Raw genomic sequence first — 15,175 nt, forward strand, 5'->3', positions numbered from 1 at the left:
ATATAAAGCACAGATGAATAGTTTTATTTTTATGGAATCTTCTCTTCTCACGTTACCCAAGAGGGACCCAGACATGTGAGTGTTCTCGGGGACACAGAGACAGGTGAGGTCTGTAAGGTGATGTCCACATGATCAAACCTCACTGCACAGACAGGTGCAGAGGCATTGCTGGAGCCAGAGGGGTGGGCACAGAGCTCTGGGGTGTCCTCACCCTGCCCTGTACACCCCCAGCTCGTGTCCTGAACCTGCAGGTTCCCACCTGTCCCAGAGGGAGTCTGTAAATGCCTGGAACAATCTCTTTGTATATGGGCAAAATTCATTGTCAGTGTTGGCAGTATTTGCAGCCAATTCTCCATGGGTAAAATCCCACCCTCTTGCTTTCTGCCAGTGCTTGTGTTGCTCCTGCCTTGGAGTGGCTTTGGATGATGCAGTGGTTGATGTGTTGGGGCTGCAGCAGTGTTTGGCTTTGTCAGCTGAGCTGTGGCTTTCACGAGGAAAGAAGATGCTTTTTGACATCATTGCAGGTTTCTTACTGTTGCAAACTGGTTAAAGGCATGGGGAAAATGCAGGTGATTTGGATTATAGACTTTGCTTGCTGACTGGAGTGGGTTTGGCATTTGCTGTTAGATCCCAGACAGAAATCTCTGCCATGTGTGGCTGTACTTAATTCCCTGCTCACAGGTGAAGAGGCATTGAGGAGTTCTAGATAGTGAGGAGAACTGAGTGATCTGGTTTAGCTAGAAGAGCTCCTGAAACATATCAAACCAAATAACACAAGTTTTTATGTGTAGGCAGGCCCCTCACTGGTCCTGCTGCCTGTGAAACATCTGGATTACTAATGGTGCATTGAGGATTGCATTTAGGGCACCTGTGGGGTTTACAGGTGTGTGTTCAGGTAGACTATTTTCTCTCCTATTTTCATCTGAGTTGAAAGAATTCTGTTTGCTACCCAACTCTAAGTTGGTGTGCAAGTATGCAAAATCAGGTTGTAAATAAACAGCCCTGTGAAACAGAATTTAAGGCAGATGACTGGGGATTCTCCCCTCCTCACTAGGTAATAATATTAATATTACATTCTGAAAGAAGCAAGAATTTCCCTGAAACCCTCTGTCCTATGGAACACACCTTGGGCAACACCCTCCATGCAAGAAATGCCATCAAAGACTATGACAGTTTCAGTGTGAACAGCATTCTCTTGTGAAAACAAGAAGTTGTTATAATGACAGTAGTGGTCGAGGTCTCTTGAAAGAAGGGCAAAAACGTTTTGGGAGTGTGATGATTGAGAAAGGCCCTTTTTTCTGGAAAGGTGAGGAATTAGGTAGAGCCAAGTGCACAGCCTGCAGTCTCTTGAGGAGGTGGTGGTGGTTCCAGGTTTCATGTCCCATCTTAGGGAAGTTTTATGTGAAGAAATGCAAGAAAGAGCTACACACACCTCACGGTAGTTCTGTTACTGTATTTGACTGTAGGAGCTGTTTAGGGAGTTGTATTCTGTTGTCCTGTATGTGTAAGCTTAAGAACAGTAACTTCACAGTAAGAATCATGAAAGCTATTACTGTTTGATACACAGCGGAATATTCTCCGGATAGTTTCAACTTCAATCTGTGTTTCAAGACTAAAACACATCTTCCTTGGGCTGGCAAAGCTTTGGGCTCAGTATGAGAAGCCTTTTGGTGTATTTTTTTTTCTTTTTCTTTTTCTTTTCTTTTTCTTTTTCTTTTTCTTTTTCTTTTTCTTTTTCTTTTTCTTTTTCTTTTTCTTTTTCTTTTTCTTTTTCTTTTTCTTTTTCTTTTTCTTTTTCTTTTTCTTTTTCTTTTTCTCCTTAGTTTTATGTATCTCTTATTTAGGAGTTTCTGAACTTCTTTTTTCTTGTTCTAATTTGCAGCATTACTTTACTGTTCTCTTTGGCCATGAAGGGCAGAAGCCACTGGAGCTCCGTTGTGAGGATGAAGTTGATGGAGATGAGTGGGTAGAAGCTATTCACCAAGCAAGGTATGAAACTCCATTTGTAATCCTCTGGTCCATTTTATTGCAAATAAATTCAAAATAATTTGAATATTTAAGTCCATTCTCTGAACCGAAGTAAATGTTACAATGCATTAGTTTTGTGTTTTTTGCAATTCCTGGATGCGTAATAGGAAAAAACACTTTTATCATTCATGCTTTTTTCATTGTCTTTTATCTTTTGTAAGTGTTTGTGCTCCAGTTGATTCCAGTTGTGTTCCATTGATTCCAGGAAGAAAATTATTTTCTTGGAAACAAGTCCTAGGGTTAGTCCTCCATTAGAGACAAATGTGTCACATGAATGAAGAAATTAATGATATGCCAAAAGAATAAATGAGAGCTTCTTTAATAACTCTGATATGGAAATAAATGTAAGAAAGAGGATGCAACACTATTGTGATGCTAAAGGGCAACAAATGAAATTTTTATTTCAAAATTGAGGTCCTGAACCACGTGAATCATGGTCTTGTGAAAAGGGATGTGATAGGACTTCCAGCCTTGCAGTGATATTTGCCAGAGGAAAGGTCTGCGTGGCAAATGGCCACGGTTTACAGTATAATCTAAATGAAAATCATTTAGCTGAAGGTCTGTGGATTGGTGTGCAGAGGCACTTTCTCCAGCCTCCCCCATCGACACTCACCTCAGCTAATCTGCAGTGCCATGGCAACACACAAGGAACCAGGCAGCTCCTGAATTGCTCAGGACAAGAGCCATGTAACCAGAACTGATTTCGCTTCTTGTTCATTAGGAATGAACACGAGCAGCTAGTGGATTTTAATTTAGAGCTTGTTAAATGAGGCCCTGGAGCCCTGTATCACCTGGGCATCCAGCCTTTGGGTCTGCATTCTCTCCCTCCTGCTGGTACCTGAGTGAATGCAGCCCCATCCTCCCCCAGGAGAGACCCTGCTGGGCTGTGGTAAGAGGTGAACCACTTTTTGCAAGGTGTCCATCTGGGTGAGCACATTATTTCAGGTCTTGAGCAGCTCTAAGGCTTGGAACTCAGCCCATCCCTGTAGAGCATGTCTGTGTAACTGAGGGAGGAGGAGAAGAAGGAGATCCACCTTGTCTCTGGGTCTGGGTTTGATTGTTTTGTTGGGTACAACTGACAGCAAATGAAGAAGGGAGCATGGCTTTCTGCCTTGTGTTCATGGCTGTGAGGAGAAGTAGGATCCTGCAGTTCCTTCTTTGCAGGATGAGTTTCTGCTTCATAGAACTTCTCTGCAATCCCTACCAGGAGGGGGGAGCCGGGGCGGGGGCGGGTCAGGCTCTGCCCCAGGGCACAGGGACAGGAGCAGAGGGCACAGCCTCAGGTTGGGCCAGGGCTGGGGAAGGGGGCACAGCAGCAGGAATTTCTGCCTGGAAAGGGTGGGCAGGCACTGGAAGGGGCTACCCAGGGAGGTTTGGAGTGCCGAGCCCTGGAGGTGCCCAAGGCAGGACTGGCCGTGGCACTCAGAGCTCTGGGCTGGGGGACAAGGTGGACATCGGGCACAGGGTGGGCTCCATGGGCTGGCAGGGCTTTGCCAAGGTGGGCATCAGGCACAGGGTGGGCTCCATGGGCTGGCAGGGCTTTGCCAAGGTAGGCATCGGGCACAGGGTGGGCTCCATGGGCTGGGAGAGCTTTGCCAAGGTGGGCATGGGCACAACTTGGGCTCCTTGAAGGTATTTTTCAACCTCAGTGATTTGTGAGTCTGTGATTCTTGTCTGTTGTCTGGTGCAAAAGGTGTGTAAGCAAGAAGAGGTTTGTAACACTCAGTTGAGAATTTTCTCCAGCTATTTCAGTCCATAAATGCTTCATGTGTGAATTTTCAAGGCATAACCTGACAGAAAATTAAGCCAATGTTAAAACAACACACAGGTCAAAATACTGAAAACTTAATCTTGCTAAGAAAACTGAGTTGTGATGTCCAAGGTCAGGGTGTTTGAGTTCCGACTCCACCAGAAAGTTGTAACTGCAGCCTTCAAAAGACACCTGTGGCTCTGAGGTAACTAACATCAGTCTTCTTATCTCCATCCCTTTTGCTATTTGACTGTTTCCCCTTTATTTGTGCCTCTGAAGTGACCATTTGAATGATATCAAGCTATGGACACCCCAGTGAGGGACATTCTCATGGCCCTGTGTCATTTGGGGGATTTTCTTAATTAACCTTTCTGCAGAGCTCCCTTGATTTTCTTGGGGAAATTTTCCAGGGATATGGACATAGACACGGCTTTTTTTGTTCAAGTGCTCTTTTCTTGAACAAAATATCAACAAGTGATAGAAAAATTTAGTTGCTAAACATGAAATGAAATACTACTGTGTTTATCTTTTTGCTCTGATGATTTTCTACTTCACTGGAATCTTCTTCTATTTGCTTTTCATTGTGTGTAGCAGAACAACTTGGAATTGCACAATTAGTTATTAAACATTGAGTCTCTTTCACATAAAAAGATAAAATAATAGTTTTAGACTACTGTATAAGATTTTTCCCCCTTTTTTTGCCAGCTTATTTAAACAAAACAGATTTTCTTCAGTGACTGAATTTTGCCTGCACCATGATACAGACTTTTTCCCTTGAGTTTGTGTTTTTGACAAATGGGATAAGTCCTGGCACCTTCTTTGGTGTCACTGTTCATTGGAGCCTAGCCTGAGACATTTCTCACCCTTCTCTCAGGTGTTTGTTTTGAATTCCTCAATGACATTTTATATAGCCCTTTAAAGGTGCTTATTTGTAGTATCTCAGGTGTCTTAGTTAAAAAGTCTAGGAGGCATTGAGAAGATTCCCACTACCCTTAAACTGAAAACAGGCCTGGGAACATCCTGTTCTGAGTATGTCAGCATTTGAGAAAGGGAAATAATTGCTTTCCAGAGGGTCTTATCCTCGTGAGTACTTATGGGAATCCATGTTTTACCCGAAGCAAAGTAGTTGAGGTTTTTTCTTTTCTTATTTTGACATACAGAAAATCTAATTTTGCGCTGCTTTTTGTGATTCTTTTTGCCAAATGCATGTTTCAAGCCATCAAAATTTTTTCCATTTTATTTACTTTGCAAGGTATAAACAGACTGTTGAAAAAGGAATGCTACAATCTCAGTGCACCCCATGTCCTGCTCTGAATAAAAAGGTGTTTTATTTGAATGCAAATAATTAAGGAATTTTCTGCTGTGACATTGTCCATTGTTTCTGTCCTTAGTGCCCTCTCCTCATTTGGGAGAGATTGTTGGCTTCTGAGTTGGAAATGGCATATTCAAACCAGTATTTTTAATGGGACCCCATTATCAGTTCCACATCTACTTACTTTTCACCTGTTTTGATTTTATTTGAATTTTCAGTATTTTTGTTTCTCAGTAATATCCAGGGTGGCAGAGTATTGTTTGCTTCTTCTGAGTTACATTGCTGGGCAGGAGGATTTATTCCTGACAGAGTCTAATTCCTCTGTCAGTGATTGCATCTGGAAGTCCTGTTTTTGGCTTTGTTCCAGAACTTGTACTCTTACGAAAAATTCTGTTTTACTCTCAATACACTGAGGTATGGTTTTCACCATCTCTTATAAATTCTTCTATGCTTTGGGGTTTTTTTTGTGCTTCCTGTTTTTCATATGGAAGCAATATTCATTAAATTTCTTGGCCTTTTCTACTTAAACTTAATAAAAGTCTTAAATTTACCAGGTGTGGGAATGAACACCCTTCTTTCATGCAGGCACAAGTTCAAACTTGAATGGGAAACTGATCTGGAAAGGAGTTATGCTTAGTTTATTTTTTTGCCAGCTTAGTTTTCATCTGCCTCATTCCTTCAGGTCTGTTCACTGCTCATCCACACAACACACCTGTGTTCACTCTGCAGGTGATGTGGAAGAGCATGAGTGCTGTGCAGAGAGGAAAATGTGAGTGCTTCTCTCTCCTGGGTCACTGTCTAAAGTGACTGCATAAGGAACTGCTGCCCTCAACTGAGAATTAAAAACAACCAAACAAACCAGCCTCAAAAAAGTCTTGCTCTCAGATTTGTAGGCACACTTTGCTTGCTAATATGGTGTGTGTTCCACACAGTTTTGCAGGCAGTTTAAGCTCAGTATGGTACCTCAGAGCTGATGCCTTGCTGTGAGAGGGACTTTATTATTGGAGGCTTGGTGATTTAATATCTACAATTTTGTAATTCCTGGTTGGCTGGGAGCAAGACAGAGAGGAATACATACAGTACAAACACAGAGTACAAACATTCAGTGTGGGTCCTCCGGGGAATAACCATGCAGGGTGTCCAGGAGCTGGTCCTGGACCCTCTGTCTCCCCAGCTGTGGCCACAGAGTCCCTGCCCTCAGTGGCCAGAGACCCTCCAGCTGATGGTGCTCAGCCCCCATCACTCACACATGGCATCAATCCCCTCCCAGCACACTGTGGACCTCCAGTAACAGGTCTGAGACACCTCATCTGCCCCACTAACTGTCCTGGGCCCTGAGTGCTTTCAGTTCCCTCACAGACCCCCATCAACACTGTGCATCCCCCCTCACCTGGTGCACAGGTGCCCCCAGCCCTGCACACCTGAGCACATGCAGAGACCCACACACTGGGGGTGTCTCGCAGCTGCCTTGCACACTGGGGTGTTCTGGTCTCCAGCTGCCACAGGGACACACAGGTCTGCCAATTAATTCCCTGGGCAGCCACCCCAGCTCCTGGTGTTGCTGTGGGCTGTGCTGACTCTGCTGTGCCCTTCAGCAGGCAAATCACAGAGTCTCTGTTGATCCAACCTGCACTGAGTGCATCCTCAGCACTTGGCTCCCCAGGCTCAGCAGTGCCTGGTGCTCACACCCCAGTTCACACACAGGCAAGACACACACACTCCCACCTCTTCAGGTGTTCCTGCCACTGCAGACACGCAGGACCTGTGACCTCTTGGTCCCAGCTCCAGGAACTGGCACTTGGAGCTCAATGGATGCACATACAGAGTCCCCTCACCAAGCAAAGTAGTTAGAAGTGAAGTTTGATGAGAAAACAGGATGAATATTTCTGATGAGGTGCAAATCATGTCCAGACAAGTGTACTGATCAGCCTGGTTACATGTGACCCTTTATACCCCTTTAACCCTTTATCTCTGTGTTTTCCCAGTTTTGTTATTCCTCAAACCTCTTAGATCCCTTCCTTTTTCTACCTTTGGTTCCTTTAGTTACATAATAAGCCTTGAACTACCCCAAAATGCTCTTCCCTGTATCTCGTAAGAAGTTTCACCCTCCTGTGACTAGTAACTCTTAGTCTGAAAGGAGATGTGGAGACCCTTTCCAGTGACCCTGAGGGGAGACCGCATTTCTGCCTTCCATAAGCTTCCCTTAAAGGGGGACTTGTAAAAGAGAGGGAGAGCAACTTTTTACATGGAGATATAGCCATAGAACAAGGGGGAATGGTTTTAAACTGAAAGAGAAGAGATTGAAATTGGATATTGTGAAGAAATCCTTCTCTGTGAGGGTGGGCAGGCCCTGGCACAGGTGCCCAGAGAAGCTGTGGCTGCCCCTGAATCCCTGGGAGTGTCCAAGGCCAGGCTGGACAGGGCTTGGAGCAACCTGGGACAGTGGAAGGTGTCCTTGCCAATGGCAGGGGTGGCACTGGATGGGCTTTAATGTCTTCCAACCCAAACCAGTCTATGATTCGTGCCTTGAGTTCTGTCTCAGTTTTGCATAGTGGGTTAAAAGGTGCCATTCTGCTCCAGTTTGTTTGTGGATGCATTCCTTTAGTCAGTTTCCTGGAAACAATGTCAGGACATTTGGAATGGCTGGTTTTAGTGTGAGTTGAGTCTGATGGAAGCACATTTGAGCATAGTCTCATTCTCACATAGAAGGGCAGCATTCTCCTCCCCACACACCCTTGTGCTGGAGTAACCCACTCCCAGTGACGTGCTTTGGGTGTGCTGGTTGTTGGGTACACACTTGCAAAGGCTTTTTATTCCAGTTGGCATTTTCCCATCTCAATCAGAAGGATCATGTAGTAAAAGTCATGTGGGGTGTGGACTTCTCATGCTTCCCTGTAGGTGTGGCAACCATCAGTGTCCTTTAAAATTCCATATAACACAGGGATTCATTTAAGGCTGGTGGTATCTGTGCATCCCAAGTGCTCTCCCAAGTCACCTTGCTGAGTCATGAGGATGAAGTGCTTAAGTTCTGTCACAACTTCTACTGTTTCCATCCCTTCTGTGGCTGTCACTGTACCACTTAAAACCTGTCTAGAGGCCATTTCTCCTCTAATAAGTCCTTTAACTGCTTGAAGGTGGGTGGTATGGACAGATGCAGGCAGTTTCTTTTGCCTTCCAGACTGCCTCAGTCTGGTTTTCACGAAAAGCTGCATTAGGTTGTGCATTCTGCTTTTCTAGAGGGTGATTTGGTGTGGCCAGGCCCAATGTATAGTTAGCACAGAGTGATCCAATGAACCATAACTCGTCCCAATTCAGTACAAAAATTCATTGTATTTGCTGGTAGCACTACTGAAACTTTTATCTTGGTGTGCTACCACATCAGGGAGACCTTAATAATGAGGGTCTGCTTAAACTTTCGCCAGTTTTCCTATGTTTTCTGAGAACATCAGCTCTCATGGAGCCTGAATGATGCAGCATTTTGTCTCAGGTTATTCTCCATTTCTTCCTGTCTCCATGTGGTATGTGGTGGTCAATTAGAGCTTAAAGCTCTTGCAATACCTGATTTGAGCCTCTCCCTACAAAGCAGTAGTTAGATACAAGCTCAGCTTTCAGGATGCTCTGTCTTGGGGTCTTATTGCATATTACAGAACTGCTTCTCTGATCAAAACATTAATATCAGTTTGTACAATCTGTTTTTTGCATCAGTTGTTTCTTTCTATTAAATTATACATAGACCACAGAACCAGATCTAAGCTGACTTCTTACAAGTTATAATTTTTTTGTGTTCCTTTCACACTGGAACACTTTGGTACAATTTTATCCAACAGAGAGTTTTCTAGTGTTGAAGCCCTGTCCTCCTGAAAGGCTCCTGGGACTATTCTGGGTGTTCAGTTTAGGCAGGATGATCTCTCCTCATGCATTTAGAGAGATGGATGAAAAGGGCCAATGGAAGTACGTGAAGTTTATTCCAAAATCCTATGATTTTTCTTTTCCGGGTAGCAGTTTTGAGAAGAAAGATGGATACCCTATTCTGAGTTAGTGTAGGTGTACACAAGCTCTTCTAATTAACTCCTCTTCATACTGCTAATTATGGGAGTGAAGGAGATGTTTGGTTTCCAGGCTGAGACTGACATTTTAGACAGACAAAGCCACCACTTCACTGAATTGCTTTAAGTACATTATAAAAGAACAAAAACTTCAGTCTTCCATTGCAGAGTTTCTCATCCCAAGTTAAATAAGGTTGTGGAAGTCTGGCTTAATGCATTTAAAAAGCGTGAAAAATATAGATGAAATTTCTTTCCCCGGAGGAGGAGAATAAATAAGTGGAAGAAAAACATTGTATGTAATAGAATCTTTAGTCTTACGTCAGCAGTTCATCCTTTTTGATTCTGTCTCCTACTGTTTTTCTCAGTTTGAATTAAAGCAAAGGCAATCTTGTGAAATTCTGTATTGGAAACACCTGGTAGCAAAAGTTTAATAAAACTTTGAAAAGGACAAATAGAGGAAGAGGGCTTGTTACCTGTCTGGGTCTGGTTTGGGGTAAAAAAGACTATCTGTGTGAAATGTAAATCAAGGAAAGCATTTTATAATGTATGTTACTTATACTTTTACCTTCATAATATTGTTAAACAACTAGTGCTGACTATGATTTTAACTCTGATATTTCTTAAAATGTGCAAATGCCTCTAAGGGTGCAGAGTTCAAGTACTATGGTTTCTAAAAAAACCTGCCAGAATTTTTGCAAAACAACAAAGAGTATTATTGAACAATTTTAAAGAACTAAATCTCATATTTATTACTGTTTATTGCACAGTTAAGGAATAAATAGATTGCTTCATGACAGATTTATTTATATTGTTGTTTTAATTGTTGGAAGGATGCCCTGAGCTTTGTTTTTCCAACGTATTGTTTACTACTGCAGTAGTCAAAATATACCAATAAATGCCATAGAATTAAATTCACTTCTTATTCTTTTCATAATCTGTTTAAGCAAAAAAACCTTTTACTTTATGATAGCTGTGGGAAGTTATTCTAATTATTTTAAATCCACTTGGTTTCCAGGTTAGGTGTTGAATTTATTAGCTGTATTTAATATTGGCCCCCTCCAGTGTATAACTGCACTATACTGATTGAAATGCAATAAATATATATTTAAAATTAAAAAAAACTGTGGAAAGATGTACATGATTACATCTTTTTAAAAGCCTCACAGTATTTAATAGCAAATGTTCATTATCTTAGGAGTGCTGTAACAAGTAGGAAGAAATCTAAAAGGGAGAGATGAGCAATCCAAAAACTCCTTCTGCCAAATCCTGTGTTAACTCCACAGTGGAAAAAGATGTGATACAAAATACTGAGGGATCTCTTGTCAAACGTTTGGGGCCTCCATCCTGCTGTATTTTGTGCAGTTTGGTCTTTATCTTGTAAATTTACTTGACTCTCAGAGGAACGAGATTCCCCAAGCCCAGGAGAAGAGGCAGTGATGTGTCTGTCAATATTGCTGCTTCAGGGCCAGTCTGATGAAGATGTTGCATAAGAGGAAATTGATTTCTCCTTCAGCTGAAGTGGGGATTAGTCCTGTCATGATTGTGGCACCTGATTGCACTACTGATACTGTCCCTTTTCAGGAGAAAGCTGTCCAAGAGCTGAAAGAAATACTGACACCGTAGTTCCTGTTCCTGATTAGATCAAATGCATTTATTTGAGCAATCTTAAAATGGCCTAAAGAATAAAACATGTCTTAGCACACCAAAGGTACAGTTTTCATGGGATTTCCTCCATAAAGAGATTCGGCAGATGGAGAGAATTCTGATGAAGTGGTGCATGGTCCCCCCAGTCCTCCCAAAAGATGGGGGAAAAGCAGCCCTCAAAACAAGCAGACAGACAGAGAGACAGAGAGACAGATAAAGACAGGCAGACAGACAGATGGACGGACGGATGGACGGACGGATAGATAGATGGATAGATAGATGATAGTTAGATAGATAGATAGATAGATAGATAGATAGATAGATAGATAATAAAAAGTGTATTTATAGAATTCTTTAGCTTAGTGTGAGATTAGAAGTTCATAAGCAGTGCAATTATCTTGCTCTCAGTAACTGGGTACTGAAAACTGGGTACCTGTAGCACCTGTGTCTAAAAAGGGTATTTAACACCGTTTTAGTGATTTGATAGTTATGATTTGGGTGGATTTTCATCAACTTATGCATTAAATCTTAAGCCAAACAAACATGGTTTTGCAGATTTCTTGTCACTGGTGCGATGTCTGTCTGTCCGTATCTTGTAAGGGGAGATGGTAAACCAGTTTTTGGCTTTTACTAACACATCATGTTCCCTGTCAGCTACTCAGACATCCTGATTGAGCGGGAGGTGCTGATGCAGAAGTACATCCACCTTGTGCAGATTGTGGAGACAGAGAAGATCGCAGCCAACCAGCTCCGGCACCAGCTGGAGGACCAGGACACCGAAATCGAGAGGCTGAAGTCGGAGGTGTGTCCCAGACCCATCAAGCAGTGATTGAACTACAACATTTTCCTCTGTGCTTTGCAATAATATTCAATATTTGAGTAATATTTTGTGAAAATGGAAGAACCCTATAAGGTTAATATGTAACAGTCCCTCTGTGAGACCTTGGATAACTGTATTTCCTAGAAATATTGAGGACTGTTTGCTGATTGGATTACTTTTTTTTTCTTTTTTCTTTTTTTTTTTTTGTCAGAGGGTTTAAGATGCCAAATTGCTTTGCAGAACCATTGTTTCCTTTATTTCCTTCCTGTCTTCAGATTTGAGGAGTTTGGTGCCCAACATGTAGCCTTTGGTTTTGATAGTACTAAGAATTATTCCAAACTTCTCTGATTCACTGAATGTTACCAGTCCTAAGCTGATAAAGCCCAAAAGACGCACTTGATTTTGAGGGGAGAACCTTCTCTCTTCTGCTCCTCCTGGACCAAGATCTGTGATGGTTTGAAGAGAAGTGTGTTCATGTCCCTGTGACCAAATGTGTGCTCATTATTCTGTGCAGCTTTAACAGGCTGGAGCAAAGGGGAAATATTTTTCTGTCAGTTCCCTGGTAGGGGTTTCATTATACTCAAGGAAATATTTAATGAATGTTTGTTTTTATCAGATCATAGCACTGAATAAAACAAAGGAAAAAATGCGACCTTATCAAGGGAATCAGGAAGATGAAGATCCAGATATTAAAAAAATTAAAAAGGTAAATGTGCAGTCCTCTGTGCTTAAGGGGAGAAGGGTGGGACAGGAGGTGCACTTCTGTGTCTTGTCTGTCTAGTTTTGTCATTTCTTTAGGTACAGTCAAATAGCAGGATTCCTTTTGCCTTGCCCCTACTTTCAACTCCTTTACATCAGCTTCCTGTGTTTCAGTGCCATGTTTATCCCGTGGTGTGCCTGATGGTTTTTATTTCTATTTGTAATATATACATCCAGGGCCTTAAAGAAGTTTTAATATTGCATTTGGCTGCTTTCAAAGGCTGAACTTAAGTCATGTGGGAATCAAATGTGTAGTGACTTTATCCTCCCTCCTTGTGGAAGTGTTTGTGATGGTGTAAGAGAATGACTTATATTCTGTCACTGCAGCTGAAATACAAATATTGGAAGTGAATATTGAGCATTCTTGGTGTAGTTGCCAGCCAGTCTGTAGTGTGGTGACTGTTCCAGGGTACTGTGGCCAGTGTTTTTAATAACAGGGACAGTATTGCACCAACCTGCAGAGCATTTCACTCTGCAGCTTCTGGGGATGTTGCTCAAGGCTGGGTATAACCAGCCTCCAGCACTGTGCCCATCAATGAGTACCACAAACCCCAATGCAGGAGCATGAATGGAATTCAGTTTTTAAAGTACAGCTGCAGTCCCAGAAGTGTTATTCCTGTTGTAACTGGGTTCAGCCTCTTAAATTGCATAATATCCTTCATGGAATGTGGACCTAGTTCATGTCTTTTTCTGGGTCAAGCAGTTTCAGACAAGGTCAGCACTGAGCTGGTAACTTGATGTGAATTTTCCTTTTTACGTAGGTTAAACATTGTAATAGAACCTGGAAATGCCTCATTTTGTAGAAAGAGAGCTTTGAATCTGTATGAAATTTACTGCATTCTTCATGTTGCTTGTGTTGATAGTTGGGTCAGGTTTTTTTAAACTTGTTTATTCAGAGTGAACTGCTACCAGTGAGATTTTGCAGTTCTCTTCCAAGATGAATGATCTTCGCATCAAGATGAGAGCACAGACACAATGAAATTTTCTGTGACCAGATGCTGATCTCTTCAATCCCCTTGAAACTTCAATAGCTACTGTGCTTAACTAGATTTTTCCTTGACATAGAGGTGCTTTTTAAGCATGCCAAAAATCTGCCTTTTTGGATAACGGTTTTGTTGTGTGGGTGTCTGATACTAAGCAATGTATTGATTCTTAGCTTTAAATACACATGCCAAGGAATATCTGTTCAAAACAGAAGGCAAACTAAGTTTAACAATTATTTCCAAATTCTGTCTACAATGATGTTGATCATATCTTGAAATGTGTTACCTGGAAGCATTGCACAATACTTTTGGGGGAATGAGAGAAATAAGTAAGAGGAGGCAACAAGACCTGGAAAACCTGTTGCGCTGATGAGAAGAGTGCAACACTCGAGCTTGCAGTAAAAGGTTCCCTGATATGTATGTGATATCTTTACAGTCTGTTTCCTGGCAACAAATATGACCTTAACAAACAGAAATCTGAAAAATAGATAATTCCAGAACAATTAAAGATCAATAAAAGAACATATTTTTATTTTTAAGCAGCGGAATTTCATTTTGAGGATTATTTCTGCAGTGAAGAGCTTGTGATAGGGTGTATAATGTTGTGGGGTTTTTTTCTCTCATTTTCTTGTTCTGCTTGATCCATTTTTAGGTTCAGAGCTTCATGCGGGGCTGGCTGTGCAGAAGAAAATGGAAAACCATTGTCCAAGATTACATTTGCTCTCCTCATGCAGAAAGCATGAGGAAGAGGAACCAGATAGTTTTCAACATGGTGGAGGCTGAATCTGAGTATGTGCATCAGCTTTATGTGCTTGTGAACTGTTTCCTGAGGCCCCTCAGGATGGCTGCGAGCTCCAAGAAGCCTCCCATCAGCCACGACGATGTCAGCAGCATTTTCCTCAACAGGTACAGGCTTTTTCTGTAGGGTTTTTTGGCTTGTTTGATTTGGGTTTTTTGCAGTTTCTCTGACTGCTTCTCCCCATTCTGGTTCCATTCACACCAGTGAGGTCTGTCCCGTTTCTTCTGGCTCTAAAAGGCAAAGGTGATGCCGTTTGAAACCAGTGATACCACTTTACCTTCTTGCATTCTGTGTCTTCCTCTGCTAGAGGTGAAAAAAAGGACAAGTCGTGCCCCTTGGGGCAGTTCTCATATTTTTCTGTCACCTTCTGTGTTTCTTGTTCTCTTAAGAGAGCAAAATTTGACTTAGTGACCTCATATGATCCTGATAAAACCCCAAGGATGAGTGTGTCAAATCTTCTGGTTTTTGTTGTCCTGCCTAAGGAGTCTCCTTCCCTCTCACTTGTCTTTTCATATCCTACCAAAAAAAAAAAAAAGAAGAGAATTATTCTTTCATTAAGCATCTGAATACTGTTGTAATAAGCATGTACAGAAAAGTCAGCAGGCATCTCACATTGGATACAGGACTGGGATTGCATCCAAGTCTGCCCCAAACTTCTAACAAACATAACGTGTTCCTTTAGTAATGAGACAGGTTTCCTTTTCACAGTTAAAATACACTTTCTGCACCAAATCCTATATGTTTTTCAGAAGTACTGAACTAAAATTTTTAAACAATGCAATAAAAGGAAGGACTTATTTCCATAACAATAACTATATTCTGGGATTTTTTCCTACCAAAGAGTAAAATGCACTAGTAACCAGGGAGAGATGTTACTCAGTTAATTAATAATCAGAAAATACAACAAAAATTGTCTTTTTGTTTGTTTAAATACTTGTTTTTCAGTGAAACAATCATGTTTCTTCATGAGATATTTCACCAAGGCTTAAAGGCAAGAATAGCTAACTGGCCTACCTTAATTCTAGGTAAGTAAC

At 41.8% G+C, this 15,175-nt stretch overlaps 1 protein-coding gene across 3 annotated transcripts in view; it reads left to right on the forward strand.

Moving 5' to 3' along the window:
• Positions 1–15,175, forward strand: part of RASGRF2 (Ras protein specific guanine nucleotide releasing factor 2) — a 123,434-nt gene that overhangs the window by 37,832 nt on the left and 70,427 nt on the right. For all 3 annotated transcript variants that reach the window (XM_071581095.1, XM_071581096.1, XM_071581097.1), the window contains exons 2-6: positions 1,883–1,989; positions 11,435–11,582; positions 12,217–12,306; positions 13,995–14,248; positions 15,087–15,166. In XM_071581095.1, coding sequence (XP_071437196.1) covers positions 1,883–1,989; positions 11,435–11,582; positions 12,217–12,306; positions 13,995–14,248; positions 15,087–15,166 — 679 coding nt within the window. The remainder of the gene's footprint in view (positions 1–1,882; positions 1,990–11,434; positions 11,583–12,216; positions 12,307–13,994; positions 14,249–15,086; positions 15,167–15,175) is intronic.

The sequence above is a fragment of the Pithys albifrons genome, chromosome Z, assembly GCF_047495875.1.
Source record: "Pithys albifrons albifrons isolate INPA30051 chromosome Z, PitAlb_v1, whole genome shotgun sequence".
In the NCBI taxonomy this organism is placed as follows: Eukaryota; Metazoa; Chordata; class Aves; order Passeriformes; family Thamnophilidae; genus Pithys; species Pithys albifrons.